At 43.8% G+C, this 20367-nt stretch overlaps 1 protein-coding gene across 6 annotated transcripts in view; it reads left to right on the top strand.

The window, feature by feature from the left end:
* Positions 1–20367, top strand: part of UBA6 (ubiquitin like modifier activating enzyme 6) — a 134609-nt gene that overhangs the window by 87653 nt on the left and 26589 nt on the right. For all 6 annotated transcript variants that reach the window (XM_078781707.1, XM_078781703.1, XM_078781709.1 and 3 more), the window contains exons 20-24: positions 12933–13038; positions 17247–17336; positions 17598–17678; positions 17808–17936; positions 18485–18536. In XM_078781707.1, the coding sequence (XP_078637833.1) occupies positions 12933–13038; positions 17247–17336; positions 17598–17678; positions 17808–17936; positions 18485–18536 (458 nt within the window). The remainder of the gene's footprint in view (positions 1–12932; positions 13039–17246; positions 17337–17597; positions 17679–17807; positions 17937–18484; positions 18537–20367) is intronic.

The following is a 20367-nucleotide window of genomic DNA, read 5'->3' as shown; positions in this document are numbered from 1 at the left end:
CATAAGCATACACGTCAGCCAATCATAGAATGCCCCTGTTCGATAGCTTATATCTTATTATGTGTCTTAGGGTAAGGCTGTGTCTCCCATTAACTTAAATACTCCATTGTACCAAGTGAAATAAGAATAGGTCCCCTTTCATTTCATTTCAATGGCCAACTGCATTTTGGGCGGTTTTTCTTCAACCACCATTGGCCACGAGGCAGGGTTGGGGAAGAAAGGCGGGTCCCCACCTCGTCAGAGAGGGGAGGAGTGAGCCAGCCCCACTCGACCAACCATGAACAAGGGGTTTGGCTTGAGAGGGCGGAGGAAGAGCGTTTGGGGGAGGTTCGCAAAGGTTGAGGGGCGGGGCCTATATAACCCGCCGGCGGGGCGTTCCCGAAGGAGTTGAGACAAGGAGGGAGGAGACAAGAGCTGGGTCGTCAGAGAGTTGCGCTTTTACTGAGTCCAAAGAAAGAGCTGGGTCGTCAGAGAGTTGTGCTTTTACTGAGTCCAAAGAAAGAGCTGGGTCACCAGAGAGTTGCGCTTTTACTGAGTCCAAAGAAAGAGCTGGGTCGCCAGAGCAGATGCGCTTTTACTGAGACAAGCAGCTCCGACCCGTGACTCCGCGCACACGACAGGCTCGGTGGCATCAGTGGCCGTCGAGGTCCAGCCCGACGTCCCGTGCGGGATCAAGCTCCAGCCAGTTCCGTGCCGTCCCCCCCTCCAGCCACACACCTCCTTCCAGCAATCTACTCTGCAATTCCCCGCGTGAGTCAGTGTCTTTGTTTGTTCTGTCCTGGGTAGGTAATTAAGCTTGTATAAGGAATTCACTGTGTCACCTGCGTCTCATGTCCCTGTAAATAATCGTGACTGCTCCTTTTTGCTTGTGTGTGTAAATAATAAATCCCGTTACTCTTCTGTACGTCTTCTTCCTCTTTGCATTCGGTCGCTTTAGAGTTTTCCCGATTGAGTAGCTGTGGCGCGATACGGCCAACGTTTGGGTTGAATCGGGTTTGAGTCGGGGAATAACTGTTCGGCCGCGGTTACACCACCGCTCGGTCAAAATAACATCTAATCCGCGGTCCGTAACAATATATATATATATATATATATATATATATATATATATATATATATATATATATATATATATATATATATAGATATACTGTGTATATATATATATATATATATATACATATACATATATAGTGAAACCTTGACTTACGAGTTTAATTCGTTCTGTGACCGAGCTTGTAACTCAATTTGCTCGTTTCTCAAATTAAATTTCCCCATTAAAATGAATTGAAATGCTATTAATCCGTTCCAGCCCCCCAAAAACCACACCAATTTTTTTTGAAATATACAGTATATATAAAAATATCTCGCGCTTTATATTTCACCTGTATGCAGCATACAAGTTGGCAGGATGGCCTGGACTGGAGGTACGCACACTTGACTCTAAACTGTCCAGCCTGGGTTTGAATCCCGACCCAGCTATAACCTGTTATGTCGGATTGTCCGCGTTTCACAGGCAGGGTGATTCATCAATGTGTGTACCGCTAAACTGGGCGACCCGTTTGCGTCCCATTAGTTGTTGGATGTTAAGGCACCGTGTCTTCCACAAAGAGAAGGCGAGCTATCGCCGGCACTCTGAACAAGTTGTGGCCTGGCATGCTCTTCTCCTCTGCCGTTATATACGTCCTCCTCGGCATCTTTTTCCAGAAGAGCCCTGTCTCGTCACAGTTGAAGATTTGCTGGGGGATGTATCGTTCGGCTTCTATCAGTTCGGCAAAAGTTATAATAAAATCTTCAGCTGCCTTCACATCCGAGCTTGCTGCCTCACCATGCCTGACGACGGAGTGAATGCCGGTCCTCTTCTTAAAATTATCAAACCATCCCCGACTGGCTTTGAATGACTCTTCCGATGCCTCGTCCGTTGATGTTCCCGCCGTCTGCTGCACCAAATCCCCGTAAATGTCTCTGGCCTTCTCACACATGATGCTCTCGGTCACGGTATCTCCTGCGAGCTGCTTCTCCGTCAACCACACAAGCAACAACTTCTCCATCTCTTCATGGACAGAGGTCCGGAGCTTTGAAATAATCGTAACGCCCTTGGCTGGCGTTATAGCCTTTATCGACTCCTTCTGCTTCAAAATCGTACATATCGTAGAAGTACTACGATCGTACTGCCTCGCCAAGTCGACAACACGCACACCTCGCTCATGTTTTTCGACGATTGCGTGTTTTATATCCAAGCACATCATCCTCTTCTTCGTCTCAGTACAGCCCTTGGCACTCAATTTCTTAGGACCCATGGTTAAAACTAAGAAATTTTCCAAAATAACCAAAATGCGAAAACAAAGCAGCAGCGATATACGGCAGAGATGCTTGCGCGGCAAGATAACCACGTGACCGGAACCCACCTGGTGGCGGGTGGCGTAAGCTCGTAACTCAGATCTCGGCTCGCATCTCAAAGCAAAAAACCGCCCGAGCGACGGCTCGTATCTCGGAAAACTCGTAAGTTGGTGCACTCGTAAGTCGAGGTTTCACTGTATATATATATATATATATATATATATATATATATATATATATATATATATATATATATATATATATATATATATATATATATATATATATATATATACATATATATATATATATATATATATATATATATGTCAAGTAGTAGATTTGTTATTGCCTAAAGTTCAGTTATAGACGTTGGGTGCTAATGTGTTATGATTTATATGATGTCTAAAAATGCTATTTCATAAAGTAAATAAAGGGTTTTTGCTTCGTTTTAGTTTTTGATGAGGAAAGGCTTAAAATGAGGTCATGCTGAACAAACTGTATACGTGTGCTTTTTTCGAGGCTGGTCGTAAAACCACGCCCACATGCGCTTGTTTTTGCGTAATGCAAGTAGAATGACATGAACCTATCGTTAACTATATATATTTTGTTTTAATCTCAGCAACGCATGACTCTGTATAAACATGCTTTGGATTACTCATGTACACAAACCCATAAAATATATGGGTTTGTTTGGCTAAGCATACACTCTTCTCTTTGTGAGTTACAGTTCTGTTTTCTCGGAGCCCAGAAAAACAATTGGTCCAAATGATAAAGGAAAGGCTGACTCCCCCGAATGATAACGGTGGGAGGGACTCTCGCCAGTCGCTTTGTTCCCTCGGAGATTTCCTGATAAAACGTGTCCCTATATAAATGGACTGGGAATCAATGTGTTTTCAGGAAGGCTTGACTTGGCATGTTCTTGCTGTAGATTGCTGTAGACGTCGGTCTCCTCCGGATCCGTATAAGTTGGTTCTTTAATAAAGCTGCGCCATTCCAGGCTATTGTGGACTTCTTTTGCAAACGAAGAGCTGATTCTTCACAGATGGTACCAGGAGTGGGGTGTCAACAGACGCGGAGGACGGGAAACGGAGCCCGATGGACAGGAGGAAGGCTGACCTGAGGCCGGCGCCGGCACGTTGATATCAGAGGGCTATTATTCCAAATTCGTACCTTCCTCCTTCGAGCGGGTTCAGTCTCCTTGTCTTCCCCGCTGTCTGCACTCGAACAGAAATTGTAAGTAGAGGCTCATTTAGGCCTCAGAATGGCGTAGCTTTGTTAAAGCCAGGATAAATAAATAATAGTAAGGATACAAGTAAGGACTTAACAGTAAGCTTAAAGTTACAGTTAGCACCAGGAGGGGAAAATGAGGTCGGACAGCCATATAGGTTGAAACCGGGTGGCCAAGATTTTTCCAGGAAGGAACAGCCCAGAGACAAGATGGGGTATGCCATTGCATGCCAGGGAACGAAGGGCTGTGGCTAAACTTAGACGGCCAAAGGGACATGGCCAGGAAGGGTGAAATGCGTAGGTACCAGGTAGGTTTGACAAGAAGGTAGTGACAACTACGAGGTCAAGCCAGGAAGCTTTAGACTAAGTTCTAGACAAGAGGTCCAGATAAAGCAGGCCAGGATCTGGTGGACAAGAGAAAATAAATAAGCTCACAGGAAATGGGCCAGGTGAAACAATTAAGGAGGTAGTTAAGCAAGCAAATCAGCGGCTAATGCCGCTCGTCCATAATCCGGACCAAGACCCCGCGAAAGGGGAGGTAGCCACCATGCCCCCAACCCCCCCCCCCCCAAGACCTGAGCTCAGCCCCGGGGCTCTAGGCAACACCCCAACACCCCCCGCCCTGCCTCCCCTTTCCACCTCAACCCACCCCCCGTCCAAACCCGTCCCAAAAAAAATCCTTTTCCTTGAATGAGAGACGTAACATGAATGAGGAATGAATGTATATTGGGATGTTAATTGACGTGTGTGTCTGGCCAATGTGTTTGTCTGTGTGTCATGTGCAAAGCAGAGGGTTTCGGTGTGAAACTTTGTAAGCGATCTGCTCGACTTGGGGGAAATTCAGGCCGGGAATGTCCATTTTAACGTCTATCCGAGAGAACAGGCGAGGTCCTGAACTGAGTCCGGATTTTCATCTGTTTGGGAGTTGTTTGGGAAGCGAATTGATATAAATCGGGTCAGGAAAGCACCCGGAGTGCCCTTGTCGATCTACTGTTGATATGAAGCGGTTTCTTGGAGATGGTTGCAGAATTCGAATCAATATGTGTGTTTTACTTGAATTGAAGAGTTCATTCAATGGCAGATATTGTGGATTGTATGTGTGGGATGTATCGCTGAGGCAGCTCACCTTTGAAATTGGTGTCATATAGTGCATTTTGGGGTCGGGTGCGATGAGGTTGCTCAGAGTGCCGGCGATAACTCGCCCACTCTCAGAGGAAGTGTGTGCCCAAATGCATTGTGGGTCATTTCGACTTTGCTGGATGTCGGACGTTCACATGTCAGTATCTTGTCAGAATCTTCTTCTTCATGTCATGTCCTTCATCCTTCATCTTCTTGTCAGAATTAGACATGAGTCATGAGCCATGTCGGAATAGTGGCCGGCTGCGACATATATGCCAGGCAATGTCACAGGACGAATACGTTATTTAAGATGGATTTATATGGATGGATTTATTTAGGATGGTTAAATTAAACGATTTCAAGACAGAGTAATTAATTTCCGGAGCCAAAAAGTCTTGTTCATACAGTAAGGTACAGTGCGGAGTGGCGGCTGGAAGATGCATCGAAGCATTTGGGATGATCGATGCGCCGGACAAAGGGTATGCTGGCGAACGATGCTGATAAGGTTAAGTTATTAAAACGCATATGGGTCTGGGGGCAGATAATGTGGGACAAGCTGCCTCACGGGCGCTGCAGGGAGAGTATTTGGAAATTCAATAATTTGAGCAGAAATGTCACGTTTTCAACAGAACGCTGATCCGAGGAAGGAGGACGGTTGAGGTTTCAACTGTCGGTATGTGGTGTGGCTTGTGCCAAGGTGTGGACGCGAGGAGGTGCGTTGATGAAGCGTTGTGCGAACGAGGAAGGATGTGCGATGGGCATTGTGAAGCACGCCTCGTACGGAAGGTCCTTGGACGAAGTGTGACGGTTGTTGGATTCGTAGAAGTTAGCATTATGCTATGTAGAGCCACATTAATGGTCATTTGTCCATTGTCGCCGGACTTGCATTACTTGTGGGATAATAAAGCGCTGGTTACCCCAATTTGAAGTTTGACCTTTTAAAGTTTAGTTGACCTTTGTTCGAGATTTGTAAGGGAAAGAGGTCGGAGATAATTCACTAACCTTGGAAGAACGACAGGCGGAGTCAGTCTACAGGGTGTTGCTTTAACGACAGGATATAGAACCTAAATCTGGAGAGAATATCGGGACATATATTGTGGGTAAAACCAAAATCATGTACGTAATTAATGAACAGAGAATATCGAGTCCTGTTTGTCGTTGTAATTGTCGTTGATGTCCCGATTCAGGGGTCTCAAGAAATGTTCCATGGAGGCAGGTCCAGGGGTTTTGGTCCAGCCTGCAAGGAGTCCAGGGGCTTGTTTTAGGGCTGGGTCGCCAAAAATGGGATGCTGTGCCCATCTGGATGTAAAATTATCCATCAAGGACGGGGAATAATGTGCAGTGTGATTGGGTAAGAGGTAAAGGCCATAAAACACCAACCCCATGAGGAACGAAATAAATGGAGAGATGTTGGGATCTCATGATGGTTGGGATTGAAGAACAACCTACTGGGATTTCAAACCTGTGTTTGGGTCTGGGGCAACTGGGTGATGGGCAACAGTGTATGAGTGAGTAATTATGATCTGTTTAAGTGTAAGAGGCGGTGGAGAAGAAAGGGGTGATGAAAAGTTATTTGTTTAGTGTGAAGTAGGTTGGTTGCTTATTTGTCACAGTAAGATGAGAGTTGTGTTTTTAAGCTTGGTCTTTGAATGAATTGTTGCTTGGAATGTGTTGATTGGAAAAGTGATTTCTGATCGCTGATCCGATCTGGTTTTGAATTGTTTGATTTAATTTTGAATTGATTGGAGGTAATAAGGAGTTGTGTTGATTTCCTGATTTGAGTTCATCTGGAAACGAAGACAGATGGGATTAATGTGTATATCAGGAACAATTTGGAAAAGAAATATGGATATATGACATTACTAAAATATAACCAAGCAATTGAGAGTTCTTGGGTTAATGGGATATAAATAAATGCATCTACAAGTTGATGGTTTATAAAAATTTAGTTCTGAATGATACTTAAACGATGAACAATGTTGGCAATATACAAAGAATGTGACTTGTTTTTGGGGGGAAAACATGTGGTTTAAATTTGGTTGGCTAAGTTTTAAAGATGGAGATGTTTCGCAGAACTCTTATGATTATTTACATGAGTGGTGGACTATTCCATGGCGAAGCATTTTTCAGTTTTTATGATTAAGGTTTAAGGTCTTTATGATCTGTTTAGTGTATTTTTCAAAGGAGAGGGTTTTGGTCAATGATGATGCCAAGATTCCGGATGTGGATACTGGGAAACCATCGATGTTGGGGGGAATGAAGATTAATTCAGATTTAGCGTAGTTAAGTTCGAGGAAGCTGATCTGAAGCTAGAATTTTATTTCAGTTAGGCAGTTTGTCAGGATAGAGTGGGTGGTGGTGGAGCACGATTTGGTGGAGATGAAAAAGCTGGATGTCATCGGTGAAGCAGTGGAATTGGAGACCATGGTGCATTGGCTATGGTGCATGACGGATTAAGTGACCAAGGGGGGATAGGTACAGGACGAAGAGGAGGGGGCCAAGAACTGAACCTTGGGGGACACCTTAAGGGGGAGTGAATTGTGGTGATTAAGCTGTTGTAGATGCTGTCAATTTTGCTTTGGATGAATGGTCCAGGAAGGAAGGAGGGTGCAGGTGGCACCAGGTGTGAGTGCACAGGTGTGCACCAACAGGTGTGTGGAGAAAAGGTGGTATCCAGGGAGCTGAGGAGTTTGTTCACGTTGTAAAGTTTGTTTATTTAGTTTGTTTATTGTAGAGAAGAGTGCTTTTGGGATTCCGGAGCCAGAGTGGATAATTTGAGGGTAGTAGGTGGAGTAGAGGACATCTTTGCAGTGCTGTAGGTGGTCCTTGTAGGCTTGGGGGTGAACTGATTTGGGTTTAATAGGCACAAGCTGGTCTAAACAGGGTGAGGAGGATGGTGTGATTGATGATGTCAAAGGAGGCGTTGAGGTGAGGAGGATGAAAATGTTGAGGTTGCCGGCATCAGAGGAGAGAAAAGGTCGCTGGTGATTTTGAGGAGAGCAGTTTCAGTACTGTGGCTGGAGCAGAATCCGGATTGGGATGTTTCATACAGGTTATTGGCAGAGTGGTGATATTTGAGTTGAGTGGCCACAGCACGTTCCAAAACTTTTGACAGAAAGGGTAGATTGGAGATGGGTCTGAAGTTATTTAGGGTGTCAGGGTTTAGTCCAGGGTTTTTCTAAAATGGGGGTGAAGTTTCACGAGTTTTTGGGGAAATCGGTATGTGAAGCTGGATTAAGTTGGAACTGCTTGATGAGCCATGGAGATGGATTGGGTTTTGTTGTTGGTTGTCTGGGAGTTCGGTTGTTGCATTGCCAAAGGTTTCTGTGTGGTGGACACACTCGTTGGCTGTTGTCTTGTGTGACGTGGATGGAGATGTTTGTTGCTGTGTGTGGCTGCCTGGAGGGGAAGGCGGCTACAGTGGTTGATATTGGTTGTGGGTTGTCCGGGGTGCTTCGATTTGCATAAGGGGTGAAGATTGGGATATTACATTATTTTGAGTAAGTATTGGCATGAGTAATTACAGAAGTAATTATGAGTTATTATGAGTAATTAGTGGTATGAGTATTAGTTATGAGTTCCAGGTGTTGAGCTAGTTATGCTAGTTATCCAGCTAGTTATGAGTAAGTGATTATTTTAGTAAAATTACATGTTTCGCTGTGTTGTTGATCTGGGGACAAGCTAGTTTGATGGGTACCCTGGGGTCTTCGGCGTGTCTATGTGTTTGGCTGTCTGTCACACCGGACTCTTGAATGGGTTTTCATGAGACGAATTTCAGAATTGATGACAATTCAGTGAGTATGGTGGACAACGTGAAGTGGCTGGTGTGAAGGAAGGGGTTGGGAAAGATGGACCCCCTTCACGAATACCCAGTAGGGTAGCTTAATTTCAGACATAACAGTGAGAATCTATTGTGAGCGAATCACAGTGGGTGAGGAAAACATTGTGTGTGACCAGACACCAGAACTGACCAGAATTGAAATTGGAAGTAGACCAGGTTATTTCTATTATTTGTTTATTCGTGAAAATAAATAAATAATAGGGGGAGGTTAATGGAGGTTAATGGTGGTTTGTTTGTGTTAATGGAGGTTAATGGTGGTTTGTTTGTGTTAATTCTAGTTGAAACTCTCGCTGAAGTAATTTTCGTTTATTTTTATTTTTTGATTCGATTTGAGAGTTGAGATGATTGATTTTTTATTAATTTTATAATTTTATTTTTATTGATGTTGGAAACAGGTAATGGGATGCTGAGAGAAGGATGGAATTTAATTTGAATTGGACTGGATTAAATGGGATTGAATTTAAAAATTGAATATTGAATAAAATTGGATCCACTGGGAAAAAAGTGGATTAGGAAATTGGAGACCTGTAGACCAGGCGCTCCCAGGAGACTTGTGGACCAGGTGTTCCACCAGAGGAAAAAGACCAGGTGTTCGTGGAGCACTTCACCTGCAAGAACGCCTTGGAACCAAGGTGGAAGGGACCAGTCCAGGTGTTGCTGACTACACCAACGGCAGTCTTTTGCGAGGGCAAGACTTCGTGGATCCACGCCACGCACTGTAAGTTGGCCATACAAGCACCAGACACTACACCACAGAAACCACAGTAAGGATGGGCCTAATCATAGGTACAATACTATTGATAGCGACAGCAGCTAGGGGAAACTCCGATTCCAATAGATGCGAAAACGAAACCCGACACCTCACCGTAACATGGGGACAAAGAGTATCACTACCATGTTTCGAACAGAAAGCCCTGCACACAAATTGGGTGAACATAAATTGGCTAGCACTGTCGGCAGGGCCTGGACGCGTTGGCATGGTACTACAAAAGCAACGAGAGTTCCGGGAAGACGGGCAAGCTAGCATTAAGACCTTGGCCCAACCAGGATACAAATGGGGAACCCCTGATTTTAAGCTACAAACACGCACACGCCTAGGGAAAGACATGACCATGCAGGTCCGGTGCAGCGTCTGGACCCCTGGCGCGGCCGGTGGCGAAAGGAACTACATACCATGCATCGAATACATACTCACACCGCAACCCCAGGATAAGGCCCCAAAGAGGGGGGAAAACACATATTGGAAAGTGGCCAGGGAGGTGGCAACAATTCAAAATAGGACACACCGCTGGTCGTGCATGCGCTTTCCCCAAGCAGGCACCACAGGAATACACATGATAGTGCTACCTCTGTCCCTCAATGACCTCTGCTCACAACCTATCGATTCCCCATGTTTAGTCACCACGCTGGAAAGAGAAGGGGTTGACAACGGCAAGAGTTGCAATCGACAATTTAATTATCGCCCGTCAATGATTGCCCATGTGGCCGAGAGGCCTGCCCCCGTCTGGGTCAAACCACAGAAAGGGAGGGTCTGCCTCCAGGGTTCCGGCCACTTGCGTATGGGAGAATCAGAATGCGCCTACACTCTCCCCGGGAAGCTGGGACAAGGGAGCTCGGGGATTACATTACGAATAGTACTGCAAGATAAACGCAACCACAACATAACGGCTATAACATTCTCTAGGGGGGTTAGTAGGATTAATGGGGTGGTAAAGGGACTCCAGTGCTTATCCACCCACCTGGTCCCACCCCATGGGACAATGTTTATATGCGGCGACAAGGCTTACCCCTATTTACCAAATAATTGGGGGGGCACATGTTATCTGGGTTCAGTCCTTCCTGACGTTGAGATACTGGATGAGCTAGACCCAAAGTCCTTGGACAGGCGTTATAAGAGGTCAGTCATGAACGAAGATGGAACCACTAAACTACACGGGAGCCTAGGGGAAAAGGTGTTTGGTTTCTTCTTCCCAGGAGCGGGCACAGTCATGGATAGTTTCTGGATGGATAAATTGGCTTTGACCCCAGAAAAGGTGGCAAACGACACCGCTACGGCTCATGACATACTATTGGATCGATCGGATCGCGCGCGAAAATTCTTATACATTTAGCTGGCTCACTGACTGGTTCCAGGGATGGACGGGCACCATAGTGAAGTGGTTATTGACCGCACTGGCTGTGATAATCGGGGTAGTAATTTGGGGGGCACTAATGAAATCTCTAGTCCTCCTCTGTATGAGAAAGTATTTTACAGGATGGAAAGTGAAAAAGCCACCGACAACAACTATGGCTCTGACCACAGAGGCCGTCGACCTGAACGGGTCCTTCAACAAGGCAGTTGCGACCGGCGCTCCAGAAAATTGCATTGAATTTTGTGGCAACTGTGATACTTGTGTGGATCCCATGTGGGAACTGGCTGCTGCCTGTAACGGTGTATGTGATGACTGTGATACTTGTGCTATAAACCCCTTGCGTGTACTGGCTAACGCTGCTTATGTATTACAAGCGGACAGCTGCACGCCCCCTTCCGACCCAACTATGGATCTGATTGCGACACTGGGTCTGGCGGTTGAGGGACCCGACGCGGATGTCCTAGACCCGCAAGCCGACCAGGCGCCCATGGGAGACTTTGACATAAAGGAAGTCCCTCTCTTTTCTTCAAATGTTTCGGATCTCTTTGATCCAAATGTTTCGGATCTCTTTGATCCACATGTTGCGGATCTCTTTGCTTCAAGTGATTCGGATTCGGATTTTTACGCTCTGTACCCTGACCAGGAAATTGAGACACAAGATACTGACGACATTTTGTATTCCCCAGAACAGCAACACGTGAGGGACCTCATGGGCATGACCGTTGATTAACTTCGAAGATCTGCAAGGACTGCGTCTGCAAAGGGTGGGGGGAGCCAGTTCCGCAGGGGAAGTGATGCACCCTCTGGCGGAGCAGAACCTCATCTGGACCAGACGTCTTCGTTGTGGATCCGAAACGTTAATGAACTTTCATGTTTTGAGCCCTCAGGCTCCGAGCACGCACCACACGACACGTTCGCCAAATGCACGGGCGAGGCGCTTTGGGCGCACGATATGCCCTTGGGAGATACCCGCATTACACAATTATTTTTTCAATACCCGCATTACACAATTATTTTTCAATAAAACCCGATGTGGCACGTTGTCTCTTAAGATACTTTGTCTCGACGAGACAAGAGGAAGGAATGTCAAGTAGTAGATTTGTTATTGCCTAAAGTTCAGTTATAGACGTTGGGTGCTAATGTGTTATGATTTATATGATGTCTAAAAATGCTATTTCATAAAGTAAATAAAGGGTTTTTGCTTCGTTTTAGTTTTTGATGAGGAAAGGCTTAAAATGAGGTCATGCTGAACAAACTGTATACGTGTGCTTTTTTCGAGGCTGGTCGTAAAACCACGCCCACATGCGCTTGTTTTTGCGTAATGCAAGTAGAATGACATGAACCTATCGTTAACTATATATATTTTGTTTTAATCTCAGCAACGCATGACTCTGTATAAACATGCTTTGGATTACTCATGTACACAAACCCATAAAATATATGGGTTTGTTTGGCTAAGCATACACTCTTCTCTTTGTGAGTTACAGTTCTGTTTTCTCGGAGCCCAGAAAAACAATTGGTCCAAATGATAAAGGAAAGGCTGACTCCCCCGAATGATAACGGTGGGAGGGACTCTCGCCAGTCGCTTTGTTCCCTCGGAGATTTCCTGATAAAACGTGTCCCTATATAAATGGACTGGGAATCAATGTGTTTTCAGGAAGGCTTGACTTGGCATGTTCTTGCTGTAGATTGCTGTAGACGTCGGTCTCCTCCGGATCCGTATAAGTTGGTTCTTTAATAAAGCTGCGCCATTCCAGGCTATTGTGGACTTCTTTTGCAAACGAAGAGCTGATTCTTCACATATATATATATATATATATATATATATAATATTATATTTGTTTGTATGTTTATAACTATAATATATTTGCCTGCGATTGGGTATGCTCTTGCTTATTTGCTCAAATTTGCTGAGTAGATCGAGTTTTTACTTTCTGATTGGAAGTGTCTTTCTTTATTTAAAATAAATAAATTTATATATATATATATATATATATATATATATATATATATATATATATATATATATACTGTACATGCATATGTATATACAGTATATTATATACAGTATTATGTTATATAGGCACTTTTACATTGGAACACTGAAAACCATCTGAAATAATAACCAATGTTACTTTGATTGCACATCTCACCATTTTGCAAACATGGCATCTGTGATTACTTACCAGGTTGGTTTGGTCCTTAGTGGTTGTTTGGACATTTTTCTTTGTTCATTGATGAAGGGAGATGTCGTTAATCTGTCTGTGCAGCCGCTGTGTGGCAAATCAGAGTCCTCTACTAGACTCGGGTACGCTGGGAACAAAGGGTCATGTCGAAGTGGTGATACCCCATCTTACTGAATCCTACAACAGTCAGGTGAGGCTACAGCAGGGGAAAGTTAAAAGAAAGTATTCTTTCCTACCTGGAACAATTCAGTCTAGAGAGCACCATACACATCTTTTAAAAGACGGGGATCAATAATAATAATAATGCTCGAATTCTATCACACATGATGATAATTTAATATCCTCTGCACGCTTTACAAATAAAATCAATTTAAATTAACAATAGTCACACTAACCAACATTTATTTCATTAGAACAAACTAAGGCAGTAACATGAAGATTATGATCAAGTTTTGTTGAAAAGATGTGTTTTTGAGCAATGTTTTTAAATTTTGTAGATCGGCTGCTTGATAGATGTGAAGAGGGAGTGAATTCCAAAGAGTTGGAGCCGCTACTTCAAATGCTCGGTCACCATAGCAATGAGTTTTTGAACACTGAGAAGGAATTTAGCTGTATATCTCAAAGTGTGTGCTGGTACATGAGGGGTGATCATGTCCATTACGTAGGCCGGGCTCATGTTGTTTTTTCTGCATTATATAGTTGAGTGGAAGGATCTTGAAAACGATTCTATTTCCAAATGAAAGCCAGTGGTTTTTTTTTTTAGGGTTTGTGAGATGTGTTGGCTTCTTGGAACTTTCTCAATAATTTGAGCAGGAGTGTTTAGTGCACGTTGTAACTGATGGACGTCAGATTGCGGCAGCCCATAACACAGGCTGTCACAGGCATCCCACCGGCTGGGTTCCAAATCTGTCCAATGTATGATAGTTCCAAATCTGTCCAATGTATGATAGTTCCAAATCTGTCCGATGCTTCTCATCGCTGCATGGCGGAATGGCAAACCTTCTTAATTTGTTCTTTCATAGTTAGCTGATTATTATCCATGACTGTACCAAGGTTTCTTGCATGGACAATGGGAGACACGTCAACATCACCTATCATCACGGTCAGTGGATGAGGCACTGCTGGGAACTTTGATGACAAATGAATGAGTTCCATCTTAGAATTAACATTAAATTTAACGTCTGGAATTAACATCAACACCCATCAGCTCCGGGCGTTAATCGGCATGTCATCTAAACAAAGACTTCCCCTGTTTGCAGACCAGTGCTGATTATCCTCGTAAAGGCAGGAAGTAGAACACGAGTGCATTTTTCCAACGTTGGTAAGGGGTCAAGTTCACAAGATGAGGTAACGATGTTGATAACTTCCATCTTCCGTGACGGTGTTGAAATCCTCCATGGATGCTTCTTAGTGTTCGATAACTTCAACTGACATGTTTTCATTTACTTGCTGATTGAGCTTGTCTCATAGAAGTCGGATCTTCTGTTCGAAGAAGTCACTAAAGGAGAACCGTCGAGGACACTCGTTTTGGGGAAGAATCATTTCAGGGCCTGGTGAAGACAAAGACTTTGCCACTTGAAAAAGACACTGTTGGTCAGAGATGTTGATCTCGCCCAGGAAATAATAATCAGCCTTTGAGTGATGAAGTAATTGACTTTGACTTTGGTACATCTCCTTATGAACCTGAAGACCTGACTTAAGTGCTAACCTTTCGGTTTCCATCGATCCTGCTTACCTTTCCAAGGGCATCTGAATACCTTGGAGCATGAGGTCTAAGTATGACTTATTTATTCAATGTCAGAGCATGGATGTCTAGGATTCTATGGAGCTCAGTATTATAAAGGGTCACAAGGTGTTCTAAACTTTTCGGTGAATCAACGAGAAGTCTAGATGTCAATATGTCCTGCTGGAAATTGCCAACACTGATGTCGCTCAGCTTATGGGTTGTAATAGGGTGACGTATGGGATTGGGACGTGCAGTGAGGAGGGGACACTCGATTGCCCTGTGATCAGATGGCGAGGATGAGTATGTTGAATCTTCAGACACAAAACCGTCTTCCTCCACGTGATATGATGAGATTGAGCGTGTGTCTGTTTGAGAGTGCAGAAATGTTTGAAAGAGTATGACTGTCTCTCCCGGTGTTGGCAGAGAGAGAGCAATGTCTCGGTGAGAGCAAGAATGTCGAGGCGATTTGAGACAACCCAATCACAGATCGCTGTAGCTTTACCCCGGACTTCAATGTTCGGGCATTCCACAGGGCAAATCTAGTTCGTGTATTTGTATGGCAGATGGCAATCAGAACGTCGATCAGAGTATGTCGAGTTAAACAGAGCATGTCGAGTTGAGTTAAACATGACATCACTCGAGCAAGGTGCTTACATTCTTTGGAATGATTGTGATGAGCAATTAGTATTGAAATACATCAAAGCCTGTTTAAGGTTCGTTTATTTTGACCTCCTCTGCACATTCTATCTCTGGCAATGTTCAGTTCACGAAGTCTGTCCCAGGTGAAGCAATCATCCCTGTTGTTGTTTTCCTTTCAAAGAGTGCTCTATCTCAAACAACTTTCTTAGTACTAGGACGTGCCCGTACGTGGGTGCCCGTTCCTTGCCAAAAAAAAATAAAAAAATGTCTTCGCCCATGCATGCATGGGCGTGCCCATGGGCCCATGGGCGTGCCCGTAAGTGCGTGATGTGACCGTACAATGAATGTATCGTCCCGACGCCGCAGCTCGGATGGCGCTGCAGTTAATCGGGCCTGTATCGGCAGAGTTATTATAAACGTGTACTACAATCGATCGTACCTTACAACAATCAACACAGATTGCAACGTCAAATAAATGAATACGCTCTCAAATGTGCCGTCCGAGGCAGCGTCTGCTCGCCACGTTCAGCGTCACTATGACTATCCGTAAGTCCGGAAGTGACGTCCTCATTTGACTGTCCGGAAGGTCGCATATCGCAGTTACGATGAATCGCAAATTAGTTTTAATTAGTTTTAAAACATAGTTTAACGCCAACATAGTTTGCCAACGTGAAATAAATGAATACGCTCTCAAATGTGCCGTCCGAGGCAGAGTCTGTTCGCCACGTTCGGCACACGTGATAGCTCGCTGCTCTCTGATTGGTTGAATCGTACCCCTCTATTTACATGAAATGGTTTGGTCCAAAGCGAACGGCTTGCGAGTACGGTGACAATCCCCCCCCTCTATTTACATGAAATGGTTTGGTCCAAAGCGAACGGCTTGCGGAGTTTGGTAAAGAAATCGCCATAGCTCGGTAACTACTTGTCCGATTAATATGAAACCTTGAAAAGGCACATCCTCGGGTCCCCAGCAATATACCTGGCAAGTTTAAAGTATATCGGACCCGTGGTTGTCGAGAAACAGCGGTCACAGACAAACACACAGACACACAGACACACAGAGATTACTGGAATTATAGATAGATAGTGATTAATTATTCCTCATCATGAACCCGTTCTCAGTCTCAGGAAACAAAAGCGACGCTCTTGTCCAATACAAGCCAAATATGAATGCACTATGGTGTGTTATAATGTATACTCCAAGCCAAATATGAATGCACTATGGTGTGTTATAATGTATACTCCAAGCAAAATTCAGGAATTTAACATAGAACAGAAAGAACGATCAAAAGGATCTTACAGCCAAGTTGGGGCACTTACAAAGGTGTTGCAGCCATCGCATCGAATGTGAAGCATGAACGATGGCGTCATAAGTTATCGGTGGGGAGTGCATGTTGTTTCGTTGCATGTGTATCTAATGTAAAAAAGGAGCTCGGTCTCCGTGTTCATCCAGCTGTCCGCTACTTCAACAATTGTCCTGTAGGGGATGTATACTCCGTACTTATTTTTTATCAATCAGATGCTTTCGAAATAGGCAATCTGCAAACAGTATGATATAGTGGAGTAAGGTGAGGATAGATTGGCCGGTTTCAATTTACATTAAAACAAAAACATAAACACTCCTTCATCTTCTTCTTCACTTGTAATGATAAGTCTCATTCAATCCCTTTTCTCATAACGATTAGATTCAGATTAGATTCAGACTACATTCAATATTTTTTTTCAACATTTCCATTTTATTCATATAACATCACTACATCGACCTATCAAACAGTATTTCTGATTATACACCGCCTTTTAAAGCATCACAAAGCAGGTCACTGTATTTGCAACACAGGTGAGAAAAGGATACAGACAAAAAAACAGCTGATATTTCGATATAATTTATTAGCACGATTTTTAAAAGGTGAAAGTGACTTCTCATTGATTTTCTCCGTAAAACTGTCGGTAAAAACACTGGTGTTCCCGTCAGCGAAGAGACGGGTCTTATCTTCTTGTATTATAACAGACATGCTGCTTCTGTTCCTCAATAGAGAGATCCCCCTGAAGAGGAGATTCCTTTCTGCACACTGAAGTCCTTCCCAGCAGTAATTGAGCACACCATACAGTGGGCAAGGGACAAGGTAATTCCAACTGTGTCCACCTGCAACAACTGTGTCCCATCGATAAAATCCCATGCACAAGGTGTAGCAGGTAATTTTAGGGGACCAATTTGAAAATCTTGGATCAAACAAAACATCAAAATCAAACAGCAGGGCAAGGCATCAACCAGGTGACCATGTTTGATTTGTACGCTGTGGCAATATCCGATGTGGTTCTTATCCTTGCCATTGTATGCGTACGTCTGCACGTGCGCATGTCCTTGTGTTTTTTTCTCTCTCTAGTTTGAGAGCTCCTTTGCTCATAAACCAGCTACATTCAGTACATTTTGGGAGAAGCAGCAGCATCCTCATCAGGTGCTGCAGGTAAGATGGCGAATGCATCTTAGAGGTGAAACACTTTTCATTTAGACAGGATCTCTATTTTAGGTCTGTCACATGATCGGCCGTGTGAAGCCGCACATCATACATTTCATGCCATGTGCTCTGTCCTAGGACTTACAAGTTGGCCGAGTGCAGGACAGCTGTATTCAAGCCATTAAATATCTGGGCCGACGACCTTGTACATGGGATGACTGTGTGGTGCAGGCAAGGCTCAAGTTTGAGAAGTATTTTAACCACAAGGTGAGGGTTGTGCACTCATTCTCATGCGATTGCTTCAATAACTTGTGCTGTCACAGGAAAGCACACTTGTATCTTCGAGCCAATTAGGTGTGTACAGGAAAGCACACTTGTATCTTCGAGCCAATTAGGTGTGTACAGGAAAGCGCACTTGTATCTCCGAGCAATTAGGTTTGAACTAAATATCCAGGTTATTCACATCCCAATAAATGTTTTGGATTGATGCTAGTCAGGAACGCTGTGTAATGGAGCATGTGATTATTCAGACAGGATAAAGTAATGAATGTCATGGATAAATAAATAAATATAAATGGATGAATCTATAAATACCGCAATAATTTATTTTCCAGACTTCAATTATTTTTGGCTCACTTTGTATCAAAGTCTGAGTTTGACTTGATCTTCTGCAGTGAAATCGTTTTAAAAGCTGTATGTAATAATAAGGAATTTATTTCGTAATATATGTGGACTGATGAATATGATTCGCTTTGTTTTTTTTTTTTTTGTTTTTTTTTGTCAACTCTTATGAACGTCACTTCCTTTTTTTGTAGGCCAAACAACTACTGCACGCCTTCCCCCTGGATACACAGCTCAAAGATGGTTGTAAGAACCTTAAGCATCACATTCACAATTTTTTTTTTCAGCAAGAGAACCTTCATATTTATCATAAATGTAGAATTCAGAGTCAAACAACATTCTGGTACAAAATAAGCAAAGGTAAATGCTGCCCACAAATATTAAAATGTTCTAAAGGAAAAGTGAGAGCAGAGGAAACGTTTTGGACAAGAGGCAAACAACACTGGTACAAAATAAGCAAAGGTAAATGCTGCCCACAAATATTAAAATGTTCTTCTAAAGGAAAAGTGAAAGCAGAGGAAACGTTTTGGACAAGAGGCTTGACAAAAACAATTTTTTTTTTTTGGAACTCTGAGTTTAAACGAAGAGAAATTTTTGGTCCGAGTACGTCAAATATTAGTTTTTCAACCAAATAAATGCAACTGTACAATTTTTATTTTACGACAGTAGGAAACACTGAGCTTACATGGCGCCGAAGCATGAGCCGTCTTTCTCACCAGCTCCACTGTTCGAGCCTGCCAGATTAAATCAATACTGTGGCCAGAGGAAAATCGATTTCACAATTTTACCGATAAATTAAGGAAGAAACAATAATTTATCTGGGAGCAATGAGAATGAACTGGAGAGTTTTGTTGAGACAAAGACGTGGGCTGCCATGAGGTGCTCAGACATGAGGCCTACGCTATGTCGAGATGGCACCTTCCAACACCCTCCAAATGATTGCACCTCCAACAGACCGCCTGCCGCCCTAGACGTCGGGGAGATGGATTGGTGGACAATAAAAGCAACGTGGCTGGCAAAAAGGAGGCTGGACAGTTCATGGAGAGATGAATCGATGCCGGATGTATTCGGCTTTGCAGCCTATGGGCCTCTTCATTATGTAGCTGCTTGTGTCTACAAAGGCTCACCTGGGGACCTGAGAGATCTACGTGCTGCGATACTGGCAGTGGACACCGCTGGTTTTATGAGCCGTGGGGGGCACTATTCACGCACACGTGCACACTATTCCTCCTACAGTTCTGGCCGAATTACATGCAGATTTGCTACATAGGATCAGCATGATCCCAAATAGTGTACAGGGGTGTTTCTATCTTTGCCTGTGGTATTGGGGATGGGTGGGGAGGGGGCTCAAATTCTCTATGTAATTGTGTATCATATACCACCGCTCCAGGTGGGAGAGGGTATTACAAGTCCCAATCCCCCATCCTTTATAGCACAGTGTTCCTGTCCCCACATTTTCGAGTGCAGTGAGATGTTTTGAAATTTAAGCAGTAGGCATGTTTTTGCTTCATGCACGTAACCCGGGTTATTTTTTTTTCGGGGGAGATTGAGGCATCTGTCAGTTGCCTATTCACCACCCCCAATAAAGGTATGTGTCAAAAGAACGTGTTGCATGATTGGAACAAGATCAAGTAGGGTGGGTACTCTGCTAGTATAAAATAACAAACACAAAAATACTAGCAAGGAGAACCACCAGAGCACTCAGGAGAATGGTACCAAAATCATCCCCCTTGAAGAAGACCAGCCCCTATGCAAGAAGCCCTACAATGCAAGAAGTTCACACACACACACACACACACACACACACACACACACACACACACACACACACACACGTGGAGGTGGATACTTTGAGACCTGGGAGGGCTCCATTCCACCTTCTGAAACCCGCATATGGTGATAACAACCAACACACGATGAACAAACCAGCCCCTATGGACAGAGACATAGAGATCATGCACCCCCATGTAAATGGAGACTACAGACACAAAGGGAGCAACTGAGAAAGCAACCGGACAAATTCAACAATTTGTCAGAGGAAATTGAAGCCCAAAGTTAATGAGAATTAAAGAAAATT

Source organism: Myxine glutinosa, chromosome 7, assembly GCF_964187855.1.
Source record: "Myxine glutinosa chromosome 7, kmMyxGlut1.1, whole genome shotgun sequence".
Classification (NCBI taxonomy): Eukaryota; Metazoa; Chordata; class Myxini; order Myxiniformes; family Myxinidae; genus Myxine; species Myxine glutinosa.
Note: the sequence above shows the minus strand (reverse complement) of the source record. Positions and strands in the feature narration are given on the sequence as shown.